The 26,033-nt window shown below is 42.7% G+C and overlaps 3 protein-coding genes and 1 long non-coding RNA gene across 14 annotated transcripts in view; 2 read left to right on the forward strand and 2 right to left on the reverse strand.

Annotated features, from left to right (window-relative positions):
• The window catches only part of NEK5 (NIMA related kinase 5), a 24,935-nt gene extending 17,364 nt beyond the window's left edge, over nucleotides 1-7,571 (forward strand). For all 3 annotated transcript variants that reach the window (XM_084528644.1, XM_084528642.1, XM_084528643.1), the window contains 7 exons: nucleotides 774-854; nucleotides 1,687-1,755; nucleotides 3,049-3,172; nucleotides 3,368-3,496; nucleotides 4,442-4,579; nucleotides 5,254-5,365; nucleotides 5,757-7,571. In XM_084528644.1, coding sequence (XP_084384770.1) covers nucleotides 774-854; nucleotides 1,687-1,755; nucleotides 3,049-3,172; nucleotides 3,368-3,496; nucleotides 4,442-4,579; nucleotides 5,254-5,365; nucleotides 5,757-5,979 — 876 coding nt within the window. In that variant the 3' untranslated portion in view covers nucleotides 5,980-7,571. The remainder of the gene's footprint in view (nucleotides 1-773; nucleotides 855-1,686; nucleotides 1,756-3,048; nucleotides 3,173-3,367; nucleotides 3,497-4,441; nucleotides 4,580-5,253; nucleotides 5,366-5,756) is intronic.
• On the reverse strand, nucleotides 7,318-11,801 carry ALG11 (ALG11 alpha-1,2-mannosyltransferase). The gene is made up of 4 exons (XM_084528668.1): nucleotides 11,728-11,801; nucleotides 10,667-10,900; nucleotides 8,983-9,914; nucleotides 7,318-7,797 (listed from the first exon to the last, which is right to left on the reverse strand). The coding sequence occupies exons 1-4, from the start codon at nucleotides 11,748-11,750 to the stop codon at nucleotides 7,526-7,528; spliced, it is 1,461 nt and encodes a 486-aa protein (XP_084384794.1). The 5' UTR covers nucleotides 11,751-11,801; the 3' UTR covers nucleotides 7,318-7,525.
• Nucleotides 11,802-11,959: 158 nt separating this feature from the next.
• Nucleotides 11,960-26,033, forward strand: part of ATP7B (ATPase copper transporting beta) — a 44,846-nt gene continuing 30,772 nt past the window's right edge. Inside the window, exons 1-4 of one of the 9 annotated variants that reach the window (XM_084528577.1) lie at nucleotides 11,960-12,188; nucleotides 13,189-13,425; nucleotides 14,742-14,917; nucleotides 15,505-15,563. In XM_084528577.1, the coding sequence (XP_084384703.1) occupies nucleotides 15,513-15,563 (51 nt within the window). In that variant the 5' untranslated portion in view covers nucleotides 11,960-12,188; nucleotides 13,189-13,425; nucleotides 14,742-14,917; nucleotides 15,505-15,512. Of the gene's footprint in view, nucleotides 12,189-12,834; nucleotides 12,929-13,188; nucleotides 13,426-14,741; nucleotides 14,918-15,504; nucleotides 15,564-19,529; nucleotides 20,018-21,361; nucleotides 21,501-21,583; nucleotides 21,755-22,629; nucleotides 22,722-24,404; nucleotides 24,805-25,102; nucleotides 25,208-26,033 lie in introns of those variants that run through there. The other 8 variants (XM_084528575.1, XM_084528576.1, XM_084528578.1 and 5 more) reach the window with 8 other exon arrangements.
• LOC311441044 lies at nucleotides 19,712-21,179 on the reverse strand. The gene is made up of 2 exons (XR_014695762.1): nucleotides 20,747-21,179; nucleotides 19,712-20,584 (listed from the first exon to the last, which is right to left on the reverse strand). It is a non-coding gene; the product is annotated as an uncharacterized lncRNA (long non-coding RNA).

The raw sequence follows: 26,033 nt of genomic DNA on the forward strand, positions 1-26,033 counted from the left end.
GGATAAGCTGCACTGTACACCATCAAAGCTGCAACTGGACAGAAGTGTTATTCCCATGGGAAAAGCATAATAATAAATAAAAGAAAAGGTTTTATACCTGTTTGATGTCACCTGTTTGATGTCACTTAATTCATGGGCAGTCCACCTACTGGAGAAAGTGCATAGATGTTTCCAAAAAGTACAACCTGTGAATTGTGGCTTCACCTGAGGTTGAGGACGTGTCCTCATAGCAGGAGGTCACTGAAGGAGCTGTATGCAATTATTTACTTTGCTTTTATGTGGCATGTTCTAACACAGAGCGCAGGAATATGCAGAAGGTAATTAAATAGCTTTTAGGTGTTAACCAGCAAACAGGATAATATGAAACATGGCTAGACTTTGTACGGGTATAGGTTTCAATTACAACCTTGATCTTCATCACTCCCAAAGTCTGCCGGAATGAAATCAGCCTGAGTCATCTTGCATATGATCATAGAAAAGAAAAGATGCATTGTTTCTGGACACAGTACTGTATCCTCGAAACATGTTTTTGAAAAATTAGAGGTTGCACTTTGTGCAAGGTTTCCTGTTTTTCTGCTAGATAAGCCAGAATTATGTCTTTCAGTATCAGAATCTAAATAAGGCAATGAATGAACTATTCTTATTGATATATATAAAAGGAAATCAATGGTAACATTTATTACTAAAAAGAGTCTTTTTATATAGGGTATATACACATACTGGTTCCAAAGTGTACATTTTAAAGTTGCTGATTTTTTTTTCTCTACCTCCAGAAAGTGGAAGAAAAGTTTAAACAAGTCAGACTCCAGGATAAGCAAGGTCAAAACATTTTAGAGAAGGAATATAGCACAAAGGTATCCATACTTACTATTTTTTATTTGTGTGTGTGTGGTTTTTATCCCCCATTTTCTTCCTAAATCTGTACGTTTCAAACGATTCTGTTATGCCACAGTAGCTCTGGAAATCAAGTTATTTAAGAGTCAGATAAGAGTGCTGGTCTACTGCTGTTTGCTGAAAGTTTCTGTGACAGGATAGAATCATTAAGAAAAGAAACGTATAGCAGAGCTTTCTGGTCATTTGAGGAAGGCTCCCTCTAAATCTTCTCAGGCAGTAATCAATCCCCACTTACTCAACTTTATATCAAACTCTAAGTGAAGCCATCGTTAATTTCTTAATATATTTCGTAAAACTTTCCTCTCTATCATGCTTCTAAATTGTAAAAGGGGCTGGGAATTGAATGGAAATGCAGATAAGATATTAGGAAATATTCTGATAAGATAATAAGACAATAACATAATTCTGAAGTGGTCCAAGGCTGTTTTGTGAAATTCTGCAGTGAAGCAGTGCAGTATTCAAATATTAATAATGGCTGGGAACCAACTGTACAAACCAACTCCGTGTATTGCAAGGATTTGAATGAAATGATTATCAAAGGCATCTTTTCTTAAAATGTTCCAGCCTTCTCTAGTGGATGCAGTCATTTGAAAATATCCATAAAGTGTACCTCAGAGCAATCTATTTTTGTCCTGTTTGTTCAACTTATCTTGTTTGATAGAAGAAAATTGAAGTTATTTTAATAGAAAAATAATTTCCAAGTTCCATTTAAATTCCATGTCATCTGTGTACATTTAATTAAATGTTTTTATTTAATAGCCTATCTTAATGAAGTGTCTGAATTTTCTTCAGGGAGGAATAAAGTTTGAAATTAATTTAGATGAATGTGTTCCTGAGGAAGACAACGTTCAAGAAGCAGAGGTAGGCTTTGGTTATATTCAAAGCATTTTAATTCTTCAGTAATCTGAATCCATGACAGTAGCTTCGTGAGGTCAGGTTTAACTGTTTATATTACTGTCACCCTCTACCTGTGTTATAATGAAGCTGCACCTTGAGGCTTTGTTGACATATTGCATATATCTGACTTTCTGCGAGGAGATAATTGCTTGAGAAATTGGATGGTATCTGGGTCAATCTTTCACATGAGAAGTGGTGCAGATATTTTAATTTTGTAAATTGGGCTGAGGGGGAAAACACATCTCAAAAGTGCATTAGTCTGCAAATGCCAGATTTGATTTGTGAATTTAGTACATTTCTTTGAGTATTTTCTGAAATGATAATGGCCACTTCTACAATTATTAGCTACACTGCTTTTAAAAATGTGGTGATTACTTCTTGAAAATGAGAACTTACTACACTTTTATAGAAAACTTAACTCTGCAAAATCCATATCAGTTTATATATGCTAGAAAACTACAGATGTGACTCAGTCTATACCAGTGAACACTACAAAACCAGAAATTCCTGTGAGGGCTCTCTTGTGCTTGAAGCTTATGCATGTAACAGACCAAAAGGAGCAAGCAAGACCAGTAGCCTCTGGCAGGGTATAAACTACGCAAGTCCAAGGTCAGAACCTGAGTCTTCTCAGGCTATTCCTTCTGGTGCTGCTTCATTTTCAGAATAGGTCAAAACTGAGGGAGTGACCATGGCCAAGACACATGCAGGATTTATACTATCAGTAGGAACAGCATTAATAAAGCTGTGCAAGAAGAAAGTATCATTGCAGAGAAATGAGACCATAATTTAACTTTCTGCCTGTTACAGTTTCTGGGGAGAACCTGACAATGTTATCATGCTATCCATGGCTCAGAAAGGGGATTTTTCAACTGAGCAGAGGGTTTCTCTGGTGAAGTACACAATTGTTATTCAAAATTATTCTCTAAGCCTATTACATTTGTTTTGTTTTCATTCAGGTGTCATTCTCTTTGGCTTGCATGAGGCTTTTTACATCCTTTCTGGGGAACGTTTGGTTGTCTTACAGTAATACAACGAAGTTCCTGCCCATTCTTTGATTAAAATACCCTCCTCCCCAGTAACACTAAAAGCTTGGCTTGGTAATTGTGTTATTTCAATAGTACATTAGCACGGCTGTTTCTTTTTACTAGGATTATATCACAAAGCAAGAATATTATTGTGATGAACCAGGTGTTATTTGGAAATAATGGAAGTGAGTTATTCTCCCGTATATGTTTTCTCCTTCTATTGTTTTTTCAGGTACAAGATAAAGTCAATGAGATGTTGACTTCCATGGACGGGCATAATCTTAAGGAGAAGTTGGTGGAAGTTTATGAAGATCTCATGGACGGGGCTTTGGAAGAACTTTCTGGATACCAAACAGGTATTTCTTATGGAGATGTGATACTTAGGATTAATCCTGAAAATTAGTTAAGGGTAAGGTAAATTCATAACTGTAGGTTATAGCAAATTTGTCTGATGTTTCTCTCTCATTATAATATCTTATAATCAACACAATTCCACTGAAATCTATTTTTTAAAAATGAAATAACTTTGCCTTCTCTTTTCTTCCCCTTAGAGTCCAGTGATGCAGGTGATACTGAAGAAAGCAGGAAGCAGTGGCAAACTGGAACCCCCCAGACACTACTGAATTTTTTAGCCAATGCTGATGTCACATCTGTACATCCTATGGCTGAAAATGAATTTTGTAAGAAAGTTTTATGTTTTGCAGTGAGTTATGTTGGGGAGCTACTAAAATTCAGCCAGACTACTACATACTTTTGCAAACAATTCCGTACCAGGATGTTCACGTTATCTGACAGGCATTTAATTAGAAGGACTTTTATCTGAAGCACTCTTTGGTCTCGGTAACGGGCTGAAAACGCCTGTCAATGCAACTAAACACCACTGCTTCCTTGGGCCTTGAGCTGATGATACACAAGACCCAGGCAGTCTGTGGCCAGCCAGCCAAGAACATGGTGGAGTTCTGGCTTCCCACACCACCCGTTAGCTTTGCTGCACAGACGCAAGTGCACCCGCACACAGGTCTGGCCGTGGTGATGCTCCTTCTCTGGAGGTGAATTGCTCGTTTTCTGACAGTGCCAGGCAGCTCCAGTGACTGGGGGCTGGGAACAAGGGGCTCCAGTATTCCCCCATTCTTCCAGTACCCCAAACACACAAGAACAACATGAATTTTTTGCATGGATAGTCAAGACAAAGCAGAGCATTGTTAGTGTGTCACTTCTTGTTCATTTTGCCTTAGATGATGAACATTGGGAGCAAGAAAAACAGGAACTTCTGATTTTTTTTCAGCCCTAAGAAGCCACTAATTTGTGAATAAGGACAGCTCAATGAAGCTGCACCTGTCTATTCCAGGCCTAATATGCTTATTACTTGAGCATTAGAACTGGCATTAAGAAGTTTTTAGTGACAAATAGTCTAGACTATTTTTTTTCCCTCCACAGTATCAATCAGATCAAATACTGATCTGATTGAAAAAAAAAAAAGAGAAAATATTCCACAAGGGACAAAAATCAGGTTCTAGCATTACACAAAAGGAAGAAATCAGTGTCCGTATTAGAAAGTCTAATTCTAGCAGAATTGCCAAGCCGCAGTGATGATTTATTGATCTGAAAACCTTCCTGTTCTTCAGCTGACCGTGTCATTCTGCCTGAAGACATCACAGAAAACAGGAAGCAATGGAAACAAACAGCACCCGGGACACTCCTGAGTATCTTAGCAAAAGCAGAGCTGTCTAATGCCTCCTTCATCCAGCTTGAAGAAGAAACAGGTAGGACGTCCATTACTGCCAATATTAAAGGTTTTCTTTATCTTTTTATTTATCTATTATATCTATTAAAATACCACGCTCCCTCAACACCCAGTTCTGCCCTGTTACTCCAGCTGACATTGTGAAACACATTTGTACCCAAGCGGACAGGTTGCTAGTGGATTACACACAGCATTTAGCCATTAGGTACTAAAACAACAACTCTTGTCATTGTTCTCCCGCCTTTCATGTTGAGGTTGCCTTTCAGTCTTTGAAAATGAGAACTTCTAAGGAATCACAGCTGCTGCCTTCAAGCAGCAATTTTCAGTCTTTCCCAAACAGTAGTCCCTTAAGTTTTCCACTGAAAGTGCAGGTCCGTGGATTAGGAACTTGAATCTACCAGCATCAGATTTATCTTTTCTTACCCTTTATAGTTTTGTGGTTACAGCCTACAAACATGTGAGGTTCCACTGAACAGAAGTTATAAACCACTGACTAAAACACGTGTGATCAAGTCAGTTATGCACGATACTTACATCATTGGTCACTGGGGAAAAAAATCAAGCATTTACTTATTTTCTATTACTTTACATACACCTTTATAATTATTTTATATATAATAATTTATATTTTATATATATAATTATTATAATACATGTGTAATACAAATAAAGGAATGTTCTCTCCCTTTCCAGAAGGGAAATTAACCCTGTCACCAAAAGAAAGCAGGGAAAATGACTCAGAATCATGCTCCAGTGTTGCTGTTGATGATGGCAGACTTGAGCCAAGATCAGATGATGAGGACACGTAAGTCAAGCACTTCAACAGAAAAAGCTATACACATGAAATGACTGGATGCATTGCCTAAAGCTTTTCTCCTCAGTTCTTTTAAATTCATAAATGAAGACAAATTGTTTTACAGTCTGCTGATCTGATTTTCAATTCTCTAATTTGTCAAATGCCAATGCTGACATTAAAAATGTTATGCAGAATTGTTAACATGGCTCTGCAACTGTTTTTTTTTTTTTAACCTTATAAATATAGGTAAACAATCAGAGATGGGTGAAGAAGCAGTTCATATTTTGTGTGTAGTTTACATATTTTTTATAACACATTAAAAAAAATCTTGAAGGCTTTTAAACTAGAAATGCTCGTAACAGATACATAGAATTAATAAAACTTTGTTTCAAATTTTCAGGAATTTTGAAGATTCTGAAGACGAACTGAGACGTGATCTGGAAGAATCTCTGGAAAAAGTGGTAACTGCTCCAACAGAGAGAACCATAGAGTCTTCTATGCTTTCAATAAATAGAGGTCAAACACATGAAGAAAAGATGAGCTTACCTAGCAAACTGTTTGGAAAAGCTAATGGTGATTTAGAAAATAACTGTGAGTCACTTAGTATTGACACAAATAATTAAAAAGTCAAGCAAGAAGCAACAGCTACATAGAGTACCAGCATGGTTACTGTTTCAGACCATTAATATCCTTGAAATTTTAACCGCAGAAGTGACAAAATTAGAAAAAAACAGGTAGCTGACATCAAATGCCAAGTAAACCAACTACTTTTCAACACTTAAAAAACAATTAAAATTGAAAGGGTTTTTGCCATTTTTTTAGAAGGAAAAAAATAATCAGGCTAATTTTAGATGTCTACTATTTGAAAAACTGTGATCCAGATTAAAATGCACTTTTCTTTCTTGTTCTAAACTACCTGGGACATTTCTGACAACACTTGTTTGGACAAATTTCTGACTGCATACTCTTTAACCATTTTTGTATCACGTTTCCTACTCTGTATTTTATTTCTGTAGATAGATCAACATCCTGTTTTAAGAAGCTTTAACAGCTTCTCATAATCGGAGTAGCACTAATGAAGCTTTGTAATTCCAATAGTTTAATTTGCATAGCACAGACTGCACACAGTACTTCCAACTATTGAGCAGTTTTATACCGTAGGAGTAAAAGGTTTTACTAGCACCATGAGAATCACGTGTTCCCCAGTTCCTAACATAGAACAGGGTTCCAATGGTTGAACAATGAGTTCTTCCAAACAGTGTCATTAATTCAGATGAAGTTTAAATAAAGGGGAAAAAAAACACATTCTGAAGTGATTTCAGTAGCGTTCTGCACTTCTTAGTTTGCTATGCAACATAAAATACTGCTGTGATGGCTCAAAGTCTCCACTTTTGCTGTGAAAGCAGATGTTTTTAATATGTTTACTTTCTTCTCTTTTATAATGAGCAGTAGCTTAGAGCTTCAAAGTTCTTATTTGCATACCATCTAATTATGTTCTCTAATCTAGACCCTTCTATTCCCAAGGAACAGAAAACTTCAGAATAGGGCTAGAAAAATACCACTTATCCTACTGTAAAAGGACACAAGGTAATAGCTAATGTGAGGAGGATAGACAAGTGCAATTATTATGTGTAGCAAAAAAGCAAGCAAGCAAATACCATAGGATTGATCTAGAGGAATCGCTGTAGGTGATGAAATCTCATTCAAGCCCATTTGAGAACCAGCTAATTAACTGCTAGAAAAAAAAAAAACAAAAACTTCTGGGTACAAAAGCAATCAAACAAAAACATTGATTTAAAAGTAGGTAAAGCATCATGAAATGTGTAGAGACTCACTGAAAACAAAATATTAAAAGATTTTATAGATGTAGCTCTGTTACCCAGGAAAGCACTGTGAATCCAGAAGGTTTTGCAGCTCACTGTACTGTACACGTGACAGCGTACTGTCACAGAGTCAACACAACATTTTCAGATGCATTTATTTCCCAGTGAAGTATTTCCCAGCAAAAGATTTCTATTACATAAAGCAGATATCCTGACAGAAAGAAAAAAAAACTCTTTATTGAATGGGACCCAGGAATCATAAATTACGTATATTTACATGTACAGGTCATACCTGGTCAAATATAAAAAGACAGTTTTACTCATACGCATTTTTATTCACGCACATTTATTTAAATAATGGCTCCACAGATAGTAGGAATGTCTCTTCAAAATGCCGGTCAGAAAACCTGTACACAGAGCGGCGAGCATTTTCTCTGATCTCCAACCTTTTTTCAGGAGCCAAAGAAAGGATATAAGCCATTTTCTCAGCGTAATTGTCCTCGTTTTCTGCTAGGAAGCCTGTAATATGTCCTTCATAGGGTACCACAATATCTAATTTGGGGCCTCCAGAATTGTGAGCCAGGATAACTGTGCCAGCTGCCATGCATTCAACCACTCCTGTGAAAGATACAAAACATGCCGATGTGAATGGGGACATCACAGACTTTAGCTTCTGACTGTGCACTGCAAATTTAAAACTGCAATAAAACTCTCCTAGAAGTTACTACAGGCTGGAGTTTTACATCAGTTTGAAAAATACGGCGTAAATGTAACTGAAATAAGTTTCCCTTAAACATAAAATTGAAATTAGAAATCAGATGTAACTGGTTAATTTCGGGTTCTTGTAGCACACGTGATCTATAAGAGATACATTATATGGTGATAAAGAGCTAGATGCTGAAATGAATGTAAAGACGAGGACAGAAAGTAGTTCTGTGGCAGAACACTGCAAAGCTGGACTGAAAACAAACCTGCTTTTATGGCTTAGTGGCAGCCACAAAAAATAATTACAAAACAGAGCTGCATGTAGCTGCATTCATTTTCTCAGTCTGACTGAATGTTTTTAAGATTTAGAAAGATAATCTGAGAGAAAGGCTGATTGGACTCGTATCAGTTGGATGATATTCAAGCAGAAGTTCAGTGTTTTGCAAATAAACACATCTTTACAGCTTCTGACAAGATCTGCACGTTTGTCCTGCCAAATTATCACAGCGTTTGTATTCTTAATGGTAGAAATTTTAATGAGATGGCTATTTGACAGAAAGTTTTGCTCAGTTAAAAGCAGCAAGATAGGAATAGCACACAATATATACATCAATCCTTCCTCTGTGGTTCCAAGTAAGAGCTCAATCACTTTAATTACTGATTGTTCTCAGTGCTGATTTGATTTTTATTAAGTTCCACTAGCTCAAATATTACCCATTGTAGATTATGCTCTGAAGTTTTAGAACAGATTTCATAAAGGTATAAATCCATTGGAGATTATTGTCAAATCGTGCTGAAATTCAAAAGCACAGTGCAACCGTATCGCTTTTTTTGGGGGGGGATAAGCTTTTATGGGGGCTCAAATCTCAGAAATCATTATTTCTATTCTGTAGCAGTTGCTACAGCCTTCTGAGGCGCCGCAGGGTACAGACAGCTCTACCTCTGCAAGATCACCACCAGGGCCTAGGGCAGCTGCTCGCTGTGCACGCCTCCGTGCTCAGACACTACCCCAAAGAGTCTTAACCACGCGGTGAAACCCTCCCCAGCTGTGTTCTAACCTCTAAGACAAGCAGCTGAAAAATGAGCAGAGATACTGACCGATCCCAAAGTGCTCGTTCCACATGGTGTGCAGGCCGATGGTAGCCTCGGCCAGGTGTTTCTTTAACTCCTCGAAGGGAATGTTTACTCTGAACATCACGTTGGCACTAACCCCCAGCTCTTCACAGAGACGTTTCAGGTTATTTACACGCTCCTCATCTTGCTGGTTACGGCAGCCTCCGATTAAAATAAGCTTGAGTGATGGCTGCTGCCCCGGTCTCTTCTCTTTCAGCAGCTTGGCGAAGGCTCTGATTTGCAGAGGATGATCTTTCTCAGGCCTGAACTGGCTGACGGAGACGATGGAACATTCAGCAGTGCTCTTTTCCTCTTCCAGAGGAATATCCAGGAAGGTCTGAACGTCGCACGGCGGATACACCACGCTAGTGCAAGCCCCAGTTCTCCAGATGGAAAGGATGTGGTTGAGCGTCCAGGAGGAATTAACCATAACCACGTCGCTGCAGGAACCCACCAGCCCATACAAGAACGCGAACAAGTAGTAGTAGACGAGTTTGAATTTGCTGATGAGCGGGTTGTTTGTGATGAAGGCTGCGTTGTTAAACCTGGTGTCCTGGTTCCTGACCACCGACAGCATATCGGTGCTGATGGTGGGATAGTGCACGTAACACCCGACGCGACAGCCTCCTAAATATTTAAAGAGGGGGAGCGTGAAGGCGTAACCCATCGAGTCAATATAAATGTCAGGAACGCACTTCAGAAGAGCTTCCCAGCCAAGGAACACAGAGCCTAAGCTTTGTCCCAGCAAAGTGAAGTGAGGATAAAGAGAAGCTTCCACGAGGTAGCGTTTTTCTAGAAACACAAACTTCACGGGATGAGTTAATTTAATATTGAACCTTCTGAAAGCACCTTCTACTATTTCTTCTGCAGTGGCATCTCTGTCACCAGTGTAAACAACACACGTTATGTTTTTGTACCTGTAAGAGTAAAGAAAAAGAATTTCACAAGTTCTCATCAAATTTTGTAACATGGAACTAAAACATTATTCATTCAAAATTAATACGAAAGTATGCACAAAACAAACATCTGGCCTAGCTCTGAAATGATTTTGATTTAACTAAATTGATTCTATGAATTCTTTCCCTTATATTTCTATTTTATTTTTTTCTGATCTACAGTAAAGCATGATGGATGAAGACTGTGGTTTTTTTTTAGAGTACAAGATAAAGGAGCTCAGTATTAATCAATATCAGACTTAAGAGTGCCTTGCGCTATGTTAGGAGATGTCCATCTAGAGTACAGCATGAACAAAATGCAGAAGGCTGCAAAATTCAGAAGGCTGTGCAAAGCCAGGGGTTGTGTCCGTGCTAATATCCACTTCAGATATTAACTTTGTCTCCTGCAACAAGAGGCGAGTATCAAAACTAGAACCTGTGTGCAGGTAACTGATGCGTCCCTAAAAGTCCCATACTGGTACCAAAAAAAACGATGCAAGAGGAGGAAAGAAGTAACAGGTGCTGCAGCTGTGCAGAAGACAAAGGACAGAATAAAATCCAGGCAGAGTGCTGAAGCCAGAAGGTGCAACCAGGTGAAACAGAGATCTAAAAAAAACCTTTAGGGCACGTACATTAACGATACCCATTTAAATATGCAAAACCAACACAATTTGCATAAAGAACACCTCAAGAAGCTGAGCGTGAAACGTGGTATTTGACAGACGCGTGCTTACTTTTTCTGGAGCGTCCTTATGGCACACCACAAGACCCTCTCCCCTCCACCTCCTGCGTTGCAGTAGGGGTGAAAAAACCCCACCAGCACGGGTCGCTGCCCGTCCCTCCCCGCCGGGCCGAGCCGCCGCTTCCTCGCCTGCAGCCAGAGCCGCGCGCCCCACAGCAGCACCGCCACGCACAGGCACAGAGCGCCGCTCAGAAACAACGCCGGCACCAGCAGCGAGCACAGCAACCTGAAACGAGTCAGAAAGCGTTAAACCGAGGAGTTCAATAATTAATTACGTCTTCTAATTGCATAGAAGAGACAGTGTGGTGACAGGATGAATGGGAATGGGCTAAAGCTGTGCCAGGGTAGGTTTAGGTTGAATGTTAGGAAGAACTTCTTTACCAAAAGGGTTGTTAGGCATTGGGATGGGCTGCCCAGGGAAGTGGTGGAGTCACCATCCCTGGAAGTCTTTAAAAGACGTTTAGATGTAGAGCTTAGGGATATGGTTTAGTGGGGACTGCTAGCGTTAGGTCAGAGGTTGGACTCGATGATCTTGAGGTCTCTTCCAACCTAGAAATTCTGTGGAGAGACGGGCTTATGGGGCAATATCTGAAGTTAGATCACTGATATTGGTGTTTCCTTTCAACAATTATGGTAAAAGTATGTTGTTTGGGAAAATATTTTTTCCAATTTTCAATTCTGTATTATTAATAGTAGATATTTGTGCACATATATGTGGTATATATATTATCAGGGCGATAAGCTGACATACACAGACGTTATATTATAGAATATACACCCACATACGCACCACATAAAGATATATAGAAGGCATATAAAGGCTGCAAAGCGGCAAACAGCCCCTAAACAGCCTTTTTAGAGCCTCCCTCAGCCGAGCCGGCCCCGCGAGGCCCTGTATTAACGCAGAGCGGCTCTGCCTGCCCTCAGGGCACGGCCCTGCACCCCGCCATTCCCCCCCCCCGGGCTCCCCTCCCTCAGGTTGCTGAGGACAGCCTCGGCCCGGGCCCTGGGCCCCGCTCCCCTGAGAGGAGCCGCGGCCCCCTCCCCCCCTACCTGCCCGTCCCGCCCGCCACCATCTTGTGGCGTCCTGACGGAAGAGAAGGCAGCCCCGGGGGCGGGGCCAAGCGGGCGGTGCCTCTCTCCCATTGGCTCCCCGCGGGAGATGGACAGGCAGGGAGGCGGGGCATAGAACGGGAGCCTGAGGGGAGGGAAAAAAAGGCAGAGGGGGGTGGTGGGGGCAACGGGAGGGGGCGCTGTTTGTGGGGCCCGCGGGGGTGCTGCTGGATCTCGGGTTTTTACCTCCCCTTTTACCTCCCCTTCCGTTTTGTCCCCACCGGGGGATACTCACACGCCGGAGGGGCGGTGTAGGGATGAGCTGGGCTGTGCTGCTTTTCCAAACGCTGCTGCTGTTGCTGCTGCGTCGTGCAGCGCCTAAAATGGCCGCCCGGGGAGCGGGGTGAGAAACCCAGCGTGTGTCCCCTCACCGTGTGCGGGGTGAGGCTGCCGAGAGCTAGGTGAGGGGGAGTGCTTACACAGTGTGGTCCTGGCTGCCAGAACCTGAAGGGAAGGGGTGGGGAGCTGGGTGTTGGCCTCTTCTCAAAGGTAACCAGTGACAGGACCAGGGGGAATGGCCTCAAGTTGTGCCAGGAGAGGTTCAGGTTGGCGATGAGGAGACATTTCTGCTGAGAAAGAGCAGTCAGGCACTGGGACGGGTTGCCCAGGGAGGTGGTGGAGTCACCGTCCCTGGGGGTGTTCAAGGAGAGGCTGGACGTGGTGCTTGAGGACATGGTTGAGTGGGTGACACTGGTGGTAGGGGATGGTTAGACCAGGTGATCTTGGAGGGCTTGTCTAACCTTAGCGATTCTGTAGTTCTAACATTGATCTGCTGTCATGTAGGTAGGCATTTACTTCTCTTCCCATCATCTCCTTAAAATTATGGGGCATATCTGATGCAGATAAGTCTGTCTCCAGCCTCTCACAGAGCTGATCTATCCAAAATTTGAAGGTATTGCAAACATGCGCTACCTCTCCCAAACCCTGATTTTTCAGTCTTGTTGAGGCTGAAGCGCTCTCTTCCATGTCATAGCCCTTGGTGCGTTTTGAGGTCTTGGGGCTGTTTGGGATGCTTGTAAAGGTCCTCCTAGTGGCTTCCTGATCAGCAAATGTTGTAGGGCCCAGAGTTTATTCAGCCATTGCTACAGTCTGAAGCCAAGAGACAAAGCCTCTGCTGTGGTGGAAGTGGGAAGAGCTGAGTGTAAGTAATGATTAATTGGTGCTTACAGGGAATCTCCACATGGGGATCAAAGTTGGGAACATGTCAAACCCTGAAAGTTAAGGTTGTAGTAGGACTGTACTTTTTTCAAGGGCCTTTATTTGAGCAGTTACATTGGAACAGTTGTGTTGGGAAGGCCAGCAAGAGTGACCTGACATTTCATTTCTGACCGAACAGTTCGCATACGTTGGGTGCAGCGGTCACTGGTTTCTTCCCCTTAATCTTCTCCTCTTCCCCAACAGACCAGCTGCCCGAGAAGCATGTCAGATGTTTGCAGAAGGGACCTGTGCTGGATTCACACCTCTCAACTTGAGACACATTTCTTGCAATGTCAACATTTGAAGCTAACTGCCCGGGTTCAGAGAAGAGGCATGGTTCTTCTAGGGAGCAAGCAGTCCAGTCTGTTTTAGATGATGAAAATTGTGTGTCTCTCCACTGAAAAGGACTTGAAAAGGAGCTTATGGCCACTCCCTTGGAAGGTATGAGTCTTAGACTGAGTTTATTTATGAAGCTGATGGATCACAAGTTAGCCACAGCTTAATTAAGATGAGACTGAATGAGTTCTGATTAGCAAGTAAAAAAAGAGGTAGCCATCTACATACCATTTTGTTGCCAGAGCCATACATGGCAGATGCCGTGTTTTGAATTTAACTTGCTGTTCAGTCATCAGACACCTTTGCCTTCATATGGCTAGAAAAGTGAAACTTGTTCTTTCCAGTCAAGGCTCATTGCAAGGTTAGCGGTAGTGGGGAGGAGAAGTGAGGATTGATCCCACAGAGCTCCCAGCACAAGGCATATCATTTCTTCAGGGATTCCTAAGTGTCGGGAGCATGTTTTAGCTTGAGCCCAACAAAATATTTTGCTTTTCCTGAAATGGTATAATCACTTTTTTGTGAGTTCCCAACATCTCCTGTTAAGGAATGCATATGTTTGTGCATTTTGGCAAATGGAAGAAAAAGACTGATCTCCGCAGGCACAGCAGAAACAGCTGCCATGTAGCAGCAAACTGAATTTGCAGTGCGTGAACTTTTCCAGCAGGGAGAGCCTCAGAGTTTGTTCAGGGAGCCGGACAGCCAGGCATGCTTTGTGCACAGCATCGCCACTGTGGGACGTCGGTCTGGCACTTCCCAGAAAAATTGAAATTTTTGCACGGATGCAGATCAACTGGCCAGCTTTAGCGCTACAAAGCCTCTACAGTCACGTAATTTTCCTGGTGACAGTTCAAGAGCAAAGTATTCATAGAACTGTTTGTGTCTTGCTTTTGCTCCCAAGGCAAACAACAGATAGGCCAGAGGAATTGTTTTGGCAGGAGAAGCTCTCTCTGATGATTTATTATTTTTTTTTTGAAACTTCATGGCCCTTTTTCTTATAATGTGCACTTATTTCTTGACGGGTACTTCCATGTGGAATAATCCAGGAAACACCATGTCAGTGCTCAGCCGCCCGCCCAGCACAGAAGTGCTGCCTGGTGCTCAGAGGGAGCCTCCTGCCTGCCCCTTGGTGCCCACTGCCCCTGGCCTGGCGCTGGGCACCCCTGAACAGAGCCTGGCTGCGGCCTCTTTGCCCCCTCCCTGCGGGGATTCCCAGCCCTGGGGGAGATCCCCCTGAGCCTCCTCTTCTCCAGGCTGAGCAGTCCCAGCTCTCCCGGCCTCTACTCACAGGAGAGGTGCTCTGCTCCTCTGTTCTGCTGATCTGTTCTATTTTTTCTGTAGTCCTTATAGTGGTAATTAAAGACAAGCTGTATTAATACTTCCAAAGTTTTTATTTCGTTAGTTTTTTTTTTTTTTAATCACAGGGTATTCAGCTTTTGATGTGAGCACTGTGAAAGCTGTGTTGCTGACAGCCTTACAGACTGCAAAGGATGCCTTTAATGTGTGAATATCCAACGCAGACTAACTGGGTTGTCATCACTTCACAACTTCCCCACCTTAATGCATACGTAGCAGCAGATACTGGGTGGATACATTTAAGGTATTGCCAATAACGTCAGCAAGAGCAGTGCTGAGCTGCCTTTAGCATTCCTGCTCCAGCAGGGGGAATGCTATTAAACATCTTGTCTGTAGAAATTCCACGTGGCTGACAGGCCAAAGAAATGAAACGAGCCTTGTCATGACGTTGGCTTTGTTCTCACCTGCTCAGAGATGTACCGAGTTTTTCATCTTTTGCAGCCTCTGTAAGCACTTTTGTCCTGTTTTAATTGCTTTCCTGATTAAGGTCCTCACTCTGAAGGAAGATCAGTGCAAACAAGTAAGCAGTGTTCAAAACAAACAGCAGAATCCACTCAGAATGCATTCTCCTCAAGCCTGTGAGGCGTTGGAGGTAGTTTTTAAGTACATTTTTGTAACTCTCATTCATAGTGAGTGCTCCACATACAAGAAAGTTGCTAAAATGAGACCACTGGCAAGTAATAAACACAAAGAAACTGGATTAATATTGTGTAAGGACATTCATATGACAGTCATGTGGTTTTTTTATACCTTCTTGTACAGTCGGTTACTTTCTTTCTGGAGTACACCCTGTGTGGTACCGCGTTTCTCATACAAGTTTCTCTCTCGTAGCTGCCAAAATGCTGGGGACTGTTTTTAGCAGGAGGAGTCTTGTATCGTTCATACACACAGTAAGTTTCTCCTTTTTTTGCATGTTTGTTGTGTTAGGTTGTGAAATGTTGTGAAATGTTCTTTGTTGCATAGTAACAGGAGGCAGAAATAAAGTTGTACTGAACATCCATGAAGCAAAAAGCAAGTATTGGAAATAAATTGTGGCATATATACATTTAGGGCAAAACACCATGGGGTAGTTTTTACTGATACGTTATAATATTAAAGTTGCTAACTACAAACAATTCTAGGATTTTGTTTTTCTGTCAGCTTTGCTTTTTAGCTAGATGTTCCAGGGCATGGATGCCTGCACTGTGTGTTTGTGAGCAAAAACTGCCCTTTTTTATTTTTTTTTTTGACAGAAGCAATGGAGAATTGCAAAAACATTAAGTATTAAGCAGCTTGAATCTACAGAGAATTTTTGCAAGAGTTCCTATGAAATACCTTTATTTGCATCACCAGGAAACTTCCAGCTGCTGGAACCCACCGGTTTTGATTAATAGAAAATTATTTTCACACAAGTTGTCCCAGTTGGACAAGGACTGCGTAGGAAAACAAATCGATTCCACTGTTGGAGTTCAGTTCTGTATGCTGGGCCGGTGTTTTAACTTCCCATGGCCTCCTGTCAGTTCTCCTAAACAGCCAGCAGCAGGAAAAATGTCTGACATTTTCAGGGCAGGTGAAGGAAACGTTCCAGCAACTCAGAGCACAGGCAGAAATGAGCTGGTAACTGTTGTAGCCCTACCAGTGACATCCCTGAGCTTGCAAAGGGATACGGGGGCTCACTTTAAGTCCCAGCCTTTCCAGCTGGAAGTTTTGGGTTCCTGAGGGGCCGTGAGCATTTCTGAGTGTCTGTGATAGCAGACCTAACCCCCCATCTCTTTCCTCCCCCATTTACGCAGATATTAATGTCTCTGTGGCCATATGCACCTAGTCAGGATGTGAAGGAGATCGTGAAGGATCCTCTCTCTCACAGCAGTACCTTAAATTATATCTGTTAAAATTCATCTATGAAACTTATCAACTGAAAAGAAAATCAACTTATATGTGTTTAAATCAACTATGAAACCACTCAGGAAGATGCACAGCTTCACTGAGTCGGTATTTATTTATCTTTTCAGCCCTATCATCAGACTTTAAAGGGTTCACAGACTGAAGAACTAAAACCCTGTCCTGGCTTGTTCAGGATGTGTTTGTGCACATGCGTTTGTGTGCACGTCCCTCTGCCTGGTTCAGGGGGCAGGGGGGAGAACTGTTTGGGTGCAAACCCAAACTGGTTCATGCGGATCCAGGACGAGTCAGGATTTGCATTCTGTGCTCATGTCTGGCTCGTTGGCACGGATCAGGGAAGAGAAAATAGCCAGAAACTGGCTGCCGAGCGGGACAGAAGAGAATTACAGGAGAAATGCAGGCACTGTGCCTTGCCACCTCCTCTGACCTTTTTCTGTGCTGGGGATAAAGGAAGTTTGAAGGGGTGGCAATTTTCCCATGGCGCAGATTCAGAGATTCTCTTCTGGGGAGTGAACTAGGGCTGCTTAAAAGTCCTTCCCTGACGCGGCACCTTTTCTTTCAACGAGCAGAGGTAAGAGGAGGGAATAATAAATCAATTGACCCTGAATTTCCATGGATTGGCATCTCTGCTTCCTAGGAATTGAGGGCAGTGAATAAATCTCAGCAGGTTGCCTGGCAACTCCCAGGACGGTTACCTTCTTTTACACCGAGCTGCAGAACGCATCAGTTTTGCCTAAAAGTGTCCTTGGAGGAAACATCCTTTTTCTGTAGAGCAGACTGAGGTGAGCTCTGGAAATGACAAGGTGGCTGAGAGCTGGGAACGCCATCCATCTCGCTGCCTGAAAGCGTTTTGTGTCACAAAACGAGCTCCCAGGAGCTCTTTTATTTTTTTTAGGACTCAAACATGTTCAGTTTCCTCTGGGTGCTCACGCAGTCAATAAGCACCACTTCCACAGGCAGTTTTGAAGAGCCAAGTGCCTATACCACGGAAAACAACCTGAGAAACGCTGTGCGCATTTCAAAGCAGGGTTTTAACTGCGCCTTTCAGTCCAGGTGTTACATCTTTCAGATACATTTTTTTTTTTGTAAACAGAAAGAGGTTCTCTCTGTTGCTGTTTCCTTCAGATGTTTTTTGAAGCATGTGTTTGAGTTGAAAAGAGAGCTTAAAGTCAGTAGCAGTTGCCTTGCTGTGTGACATCCCTCCCTCAGTGCCACGTTATCTATGACTTTTCCACCTCTGTTCTTCCTCACTGTGTCTCGTAGGCTGCCACTTGTTACTTGACAGAATTATCATCAGATAATTACAGAATTATCAGATATTCCAGCAGAGAAAAAAAATAACAGCAAGCATCTCTTCATCTTGATCTTCCCTCATAGTGTCTATGAGCCTCTGCAGTGGGTCAGCGTCGCTCTATCGAGGCCAAGGCTACGTGATCTCATGGTCAGCTGTGGAAGCACAAATTGTCCACTGATAGGAGCCGTGACCTCCCTGCCTGGGGCTGCTGACCGCGAGCTGGCAGCACGCTCACGCCGGGCATTAGACCTGGGCAGTGCAGTGCTGCTCCTGGCCCTGAAGAGCAAACAGGAGTTTTGCAGGAGGACAGCGTAAATAGGTTAGCTAAACAGCAGCTCACGTGTTATGGTTTGGACCTCCCGATGCCCCTGTGTGCCTGTAGTGTCCTCATCAGAAGTTGCCCTCTTCGCTTCTCGCCTGCCGGGGCGCAGGGAGCCAGACAGAGGGCTGGCAGCTCTCTGATCTCCAGGTCGGGGAGAAAAAGCTGCCCAAGGGCAGAGCTGCAGTTTGGGATGCTCCAAAACGAGCAGGGCCCCTGTGCTGGACTGGTTGGGCTGTGGCAGAGCCCTGGCCTCACAGGCAGGCTGTCCGGGTCACACTGCAGCCCTGTCATCATGATCCCCTGCCAGCAGGGTCACCTGGGGTCTGAGAGGTCCCCAAACCCTCTTGTGTTTTTGTACCCAGTAACAGCAACCAGCCCACAGGGATGGTTCTTTCTTCTTTCTTGGTTCTTTTCACTTCTTTCTTGAAGTGAAGGTGATGAAACGAGCTCCTATTCAAAGGTTGAGCAGTTGGACTTGGGATTAAACACCAGCTGCAGAACCAGAAATACAGGCTCAAATCCAAGTTGGTTTCTTTTCCCCTCTCCCTCTCCTTTCCTTTATTTTATTAACGCTTTACAAATATGATGTGCTTTGTGTGCTTTACACAGTGTCAGGCGGCTCATCAAGCTGAAATCTCAGCCTGTCAAACATGACCACAAGAAGGACTGGAAATAAGTGCTGGGAAGGAACTAATAAGTACATTAAATTGTGGGCTCCACCGTCAGGGACAGATTTAGAGGATGTTAATAGAGATGAATGGCACTGAAGACGTAGGCTTACATTCCTGATCTGTACAGGGGAAAAATTAATTGAAGATTTGAGAGGGCCTGCAACAAGGTCAACAGTAGCTTACTTAAAAACAAAACAAAACAAAAAAAAAACCCTCAGTCTTCCCAGTTACTTAAATCACAGTTCAGAGACTCAGTATTTATTCCAAACAAATGTAGAACGTGTTTTTAAAAACTCACAAAAAATACTAGGAAATTTATGAAACAAAACGAGAATTGAGAACTTGAGGCTTATTTCTAAATGTAGAGAGCCAAGCAAGCTGGCAAAAGCTATGATCTTTAGCAGTGACTGATACAGTTCACAAGTACTAAACAGGTCATTTTGTCGTCTCAAATTAGCCTTCGAAAATTGCTCCTTTTGTAGTGTTATCCATTCTCAAGCTCTATTTAAAATATTGCAGTCGAGGTGGAAAAAATGCAGGTTGTTTTTCTCTGAGTGGAGTTGAGAAAGGCTTTTGCTTGAATTTTACAACCAAAACCAGGCTCTGAGCTGGGTGCAGCACAGACAACATCAGAATGGAGAGCAGTGGGAGCACAGCAGTGCAAATCCTGGGTTTGTAGTTCTGCCACACTCGTGCCACCTCCACCCGACAAGGTGCCACACGCCTGCTACATGACCAAATGTTGCTGGGGAGCGGGACTGGAATTAATTCAGCCCGATGGCAACTGTTCTTTGCACTCTGACCCAAAAGGTGTGCCTTTTCCGGGGGTAATACGATCAGCCTGGTAGTTTCCAGGCACTTGAAAACAAATTCCTGCAGTATAAATACAGATAACAGAAATGATCATGCTGAAATCAACGCTGCTAAAAGCAGACAAAGTACCAAGTCCACACAATTTGCGGTCGTGAAGGAGCTGCGGAGTGAAAAAATGAGGCTGCGTTTTTGGGCCCTGCCACAAAAGAGATTCACCGCCGAGTCCTGCCGGTTGAGAGCAAACAACCGTTTTTAAATATTTAGAGAAGATTGAGTCTGCTTCCTGAAAAGCTGGAGCCAAAGTCTGAGCTGATCTGATTTGCAATGAGGTCATCAACTCTTAAGCAATTTTATTCATGGCAGGTAGGAATTTGATTCCTTGTTTTTCAGAGTTTTGAAAGGTTTCCTTTTTTTCCTTACAGCCTAAGAAATGCTATTACGTGTGATCACGCTTCCTTACCTGTTGAGAGGAATCTGAATACCATTGACCCTATAGAAATACCTGATGGCTGCCAGCCTTCCTAGGACATTGTAGCCAAGGAGGTGTCTTTTTCATTTCATGGCTCAAAACTGCAAGCAAATGCCATTGAAGAGGGAAAGTTGACTAGTTTTTTCCCTCTTAAATTATAAAAAGGTCTTTTTTTCTTTCTTTTTTTTTTTTTTTTCTCCTGTAATAGCAGTGTCAGTTCAGAAAAGTCAAGGACGTGGCTGTGCACCATGAATGTGAGCAAGCTTCTGTTGAGCTTTCAGCTGCAGCTGTTGCTTCGGCCGGCCGAAAGTGGCTGCTGGGCAAGAGCAGGGGCTTGCTTGAAGAAGTGGTGCACACATTTAATCAGTACTCCTCTTTTGGCTTAAAGAGGGTGCAGAGGGAGGAGAAATCGTTGGGTTTCACACTCTGGCTGGGTTGTAATGTGTGTAGGAGCTTTGCATCTGATAAGGAGAGTAGAAAAATGTAATTTTTACATTCAAAGGCAGACTGGCTTTCTAGTTTAGTGTAAATACTGAAGCCTGTCTTTACACTTTATGCTGTTCAGGTATCTGAACCAGTTCCTCTTGTCTGCCCGTCAGGTGAAGGCAATATGACCCCCTTACCTCCAGGCCACTGATTTTTAACTTGCTCCCAAGCTTCTCATCTTTCAAGGCATTGTTAAGAACATTTTAACATGCTTGCTTTGGACAAGGAGGCAGGGAGATTAGGCACAGGACAAGTCATCCTATAAAGCCAGGGATGAATGCACCCAGGAAGCATAATTTACACAAAGACGTGTACTTTTTGTGGGTTTAATACATTCTCTGGTGGTAGCAAGTAGCATAAAGGGGAAAACACGTTTTATGAGCTGAGTTTTATGAGCTTTAAGTCAAAGGGATTTAATCTTCTTGGTATGTTCTGTATTTTCTTGAATGACAATGAAAATATCTCCTCCAGCATTAGCAGAGAGCTGCAAAAGCAGCAGCCAGATTTTGTATTTGCCATCTGAATCCCATCCTACCACTCCTGAGTGATTTTTTCCTGGTAAAGCTCCTCAGCTGTGCAACATCTAGCCTCCAACCAGGGCACCTTGTTGTTACCAGGTGAGACAGGCAACAGCTCCTTCCTTCCTTCAGCCCTCAGTAAAATGTTAGCAGCTGACACAGTTAGCATCAGCTCCAAAGGGGCAATTAATGGAGCCAGAATGGGGAAAACAATTTGTGTGGGTAACTCCAAGCAGCTGCCTTGCTCCTCCAGCAGATGTAGCTGCCTTCAGGGTGCTACCTCGCATCCCTCTGAACTGGCTCCTGGGCCACAAGAGTTGTGGAGAGGGTGGGATTGGGCAGGGCCTCTGAGCTTTCAGCCTGCTCTGTTAAGGTACTTTGAAATTGGGTTTTGTTTTACAAGATGCTTGGGTGTTTCTGCTTTGTGAATGGCAGTGCTTGTCCAAGAGCTGCTGCTGGTTACTCAGTTGCATGGCTTTCAGTCACCATTGCCACGGATCTCTGCTGGAGCCTACTAAATGTGACGCTCCACATCAGTCAGCCGTGTTGAAATACATCTTATACCCCGTTCATCTGAAGAGCTATAGGAAACTGTCTTCTCCTCTCAGCAAAATAATTCTTCTTAATGTAGGTAAATACCTCATAAAAGCGTATATATATATATATTTATATATAAATACATGGTAAAGGTGTTCAAAACACAGCCTGGTGTGCTTCTCCTCCAGCTCCAAGTCAGCATTCAGCACTGCTGAAGGAGGAGGACCGTGAGGGCATTAAGTAAGAACTTGTTTCCACTACTAGGAACAAGCAAAGAGATTTTTACCTTAGAATTGCTCAGAAGTTGGATGGACGAGAGGAGGCGGGGAGAAGACTTACTAAATATCTCTTTATTCCTTCAGCTGAAGTTAAACCTCAACCTAGGGTGAACCTCAGACAGCAAGCTTCATCACATGATATCTCATGAATATTAGTCACTTGTAGCAACGTGCCAGGTAGGGGTTTGGGCTATTTTGAATAATAAAGATACTGTCTGAGGTGAGTGGACTGAGTTTTTACCTTAGAGCTGGCCAGAAACTGCAATTTGTGTTCCCTAAGATATTCTAGAATTTGAATTTTCCATTATTTGGAACAGAAATTAGCTCTGGTACTCAGAGCTGAGTTTCTTAGTATCTTTGATTTGGGATCGGAGCGTTGGTTTGCCTTAGAAAGACAAAAAATAGACTCTTAGCTTGGGTGTGTGTCTTTAATGAGTAGATGTAGCCATAGTACTTGAAGACATGGTAATGAAATATCAATTATATTTCACATAAGTCAAACTGTAGGATTTTCAGTTTGTTGTTTCAAAGCCAGTTAAAGTCAGAAAGGTGAAATATTTTGAAGAATTAAAAGCAACTTTTAAGAAAAGTGTCCCAACTGAAGTCAGCTGCCTTTTTAACCAGTTTTATTGGTAAATGCAGAACAGATGCTTTACGCCTTGTAGCATGGTGGTAAAACTATTAGTATTTAAGATCTGAGCAGCCTGGAAAAGGGAAGGTTCCTTTTGAGTAAAAGCCAGCAGCCTGTGATGGTTTCCAGCCCCCACTTCTGAGCTAAGGTAATACCGTACGTGACCCTGCTAGAGGCTCCTCTGAGAGCCACCTCCACGCTGCCAGCTGGGCACCTGACAAACAGCGTGGGGAGCCCACCTCCCAGGCATGGTCCCAAGGATGGTCACCTGGCTTTATTAACATGGGAGTGATTTTTTCCTGACCTCTTTCCTTTTTTTTGGAAACATTATATAGATTGGGTCTCTGCAGTCACTTGGGAGAGAACGGGGAGTGGAGAAAGAGCTGCTGTGGGGTGTTCCCTCACTGACCTCGTAGCTAACAAAGCTTCTCTTGGACCTGTCCTAAACTGTACTGGCATCATCACATGCTTGTAAAGCTCTTTTGAAGTGCCATTTCTCAAAACGTTTTCAAATTCACTTTTCTTTTTCCAGTTTAATGTTATCCCTGTTCTTGTGTATTAAGGCAGTGACACACAGTCATGCTATGATGGTATTTTGGTTTTCATTTCGTTGGCAGAAGACCTTCCTTTTCTAAAGAGGATTCTGAACTCTCAACTGTTGTGTGGTGTGAGCAGGGGTGTGAGAGATGTCAAGGGAAAAAAGTAAAAGGAATGTGACTTCGTCCTGCCAGACAGCTGGAGTGCCATGTGTGTCCTCAGGTTTCTTTGCCGTGACTGAGCTGTGCTGAGACTCCGATCCTGTGTGCTGGTCTCTGCATGGGAGTGCATTTAGTGATTTATTTTCTTTTCAAATCCAAGCATTTCTGATAAAAAATAAAGTAATTATTTTAAGGCCTGCCTGCACAGTGAGGTCAGTGCATAGTTGGAGGGTGTGATTTGCTGACACACTGACTGTATGGTGTAATTTCCCTTCATGGCCAGTCTTTAGGTGCCTGTTTAGGGGTGCCTTTAGAAGTGGACTGCACTGCTGGATGCTCAGGGAACTCGAGGTCCCGCTCGCTAGGTTAGAACAGCGCTGTGAATTTGGGGCAGGCAGCCCCAGGGAAATGCATCCAGCTTGGCTCTAAACACTTCTAGCGATGGTGCCTATCGTATGGCTGTCTAATTAGACATTCCTGGAACTGATGAAAGGATCTAAGGGGTTTGCCAGAGGGAATACTTTTTTTTTTTAATTTTAGTTTTTCTTTTTTTCTCTTCTTCATGGCATTAATTGCTGGTTTAGCTTTCTGTTTGTTTGTTTATTTTTAGTTAAGCTTGGGGATGGTAAAGAGCTGCGCTTTAAAAGGCGTCAGTTTTGCACTCAGTCTTTTTCTTTTCCCTTTTGAAACCAGGAACGACTGTCCTTGTACCCTAAATAAATGAAAGACCCTCAGCCTAGGAATCTTCGCTATCATAAGCATGCTAAAAGTGTTAGAGGGGACCATTTCCTGGATAAAAATCCAAAAAATCCCAGGTCACTTCACGGAAAAGGGAAGCGGAGTAGCAGCGTTGCCCTTTGCAGGAGCTGTGGTTGTGCCCGTGGCCACAAGGAGCTAATGCCTGGATGTCTGAGTTAATTATGCACCGGCTGGCTGCACACAGGTCATGTTTGAGCAGCTTGTGAAAGGCAGCCTTGGCTGAGCTGCCCGCGACGCCGTGCGCAAAGCCGAGCGGCGCTGACTGCGGTTTGGTAAGCGCAAGGACTGCCAATTGGTGGGGAGCGTTTGGGCTGGCAGGCCAAGGAGGTAGCTGAGTGCAGCGTACACAAAGATCACAGGTTACATCTGGGATTTCATTAGGAATGCCTAATGAGCACGCTGATGAGGCGGGCAGAGCTCCCCAGGCCGTTGCAGCTGAAAGAAGAGTTGCTGATAAGGCACGCTGCCTAACTGCTCTCCTAAAGCTTTCCTTTGGCGTTGCAATATTTAAAGCCTGCAAAGATAATGGAGAGGAAAGGGGAGAGTAAAATAAGAAGGGAACTGTCCTGCTTAGCTACTTTAAACAACAAAAACATAACCCTGGTGTCTATTCGTAAGCAGCAGGCAGCTCGTGATGTGCCTGAACTACTGATTATCGGTGAAAAACCCAGAGCAGGATCTCCGGTAGAAGCAAGCAGTAACTTGCAGAAAGAAGAGAAAGTTTTGCAAAGTAACTCCATGGGGATGCCAGAAGTCAATACAATTGAAAGACAGGTCAGTGAGCTGTTGCTTGTGTTGGGAGGGAAGAGATGATGCCGAACTGGAGAATTTTAAACCAAGCATGTTGGACATGGGTTGTATATTAATGTGCTCAAACCTTCTTTATCTAAATTATTTCCATCCCCAGCATGCATCTGTGTCCTGTAACAAGTAGTACAGAAATGCCAATTCCTCTTGAGAGCCTCTGAAATTAATCTTTGAAAGCAAATGTTAATAATGAGGTATGCTATATTAGCTAATGAGCATTTTTCCAGCTCCACCTCTAGTAATACGGAGTGGTGATTCTTACTGAGGAAACATTTCTCCTCTTGAGCTGTGACTGCTTGAGTAGTTTGACATCAGCTAGTGCTGGGTTATTCCCTGGAATTTTAGAAACTTTAAGAGGTCATAATTGTAGGTAAGTAGTTTATTTGTAACTAGTAAGTGGATACTAACAGAAATTCTCGATAATATACCTGTGGCAACATTTTATTTCGTTTGTAATTCAGAGTTGTAGTTTTGGAGGTTGGCTGCTATGGAAAAGAGGTTTAGAAAGATAAGCGCTGATAAAAACTTTATGAGGTTTATTACTTAAATAAGAGGTTTTGCTGTTTAAAAGTTTATATTACAAATTATAATAATGTAATTTGGATCAGTGGATGTTTAAGGAAAACAACCTGTCAGAATAAATAAAATGTTCTTTGAAAATGCGTATATTAGAATGGCTTAAATAATTAGTGTCAGACTGGGATGAAACAACAGCGAGAGCAGGCCAACTATATGTGAAGGCTTTGCCTGTCTCTACTTCTCACACTATAAATGTTTGCTACAAAGCAGTCATGACATAAATTACTTTGTTCTGCCAAAAGATCTCTTTTCTGTATTCAGTTTGCTGGAATATATTGGGTTGCTCATATCGGAGCAGTGAAGAACACCACAAGGAGTTTTGCTTTAATTCTACATTAGAAACTATCCATTTATGACAAGGCTTTCCTCTTTCTCACTGAACCTAGTATGGTTTATATAGCTCTCTTTAGTTTAAAAATGCTTTTTTAGGTCTCTAGAGCTTAATAAATATGGCATATATGGGTATCATTTCAGTAACACTGGGTGCAAGCACATAAGCTGTGTCAGAACTAGATACTGACACTAGTAGGGTCTCACGTGTTGATCTCCCTGAGGCGTGGAGGGGGAAGAGGGGAGGAAGACCAACCATTTATGACCTGATGCAGCTAAACAGAATG

The sequence above is a fragment of the Aythya ferina genome (genome assembly GCF_964211825.1).
Source record: "Aythya ferina genome assembly, chromosome: 1".
In the NCBI taxonomy this organism is placed as follows: Eukaryota; Metazoa; Chordata; class Aves; order Anseriformes; family Anatidae; genus Aythya; species Aythya ferina.

Bases quoted from the DNA above. Each gene is read 5' to 3' on its own strand.
- ALG11 (XM_084528668.1), bottom strand. From the start codon at position 11,750: ATGGTGGCGGGCGGGACGGGCAG. The intron at 10,901-11,727 runs GTAGGGGGGGAG...GACTCGTTTCAG, and splicing joins GTGGCGGGCGGGACGGGCAG to GTTGCTGTGCTCGCTGCTGG. The intron at 7,798-8,982 runs GTCAGTATCTCT...TATCTTTCACAG, and splicing joins GAACGAGCACTTTGGGATCG to GAGTGGTTGAATGCATGGCA.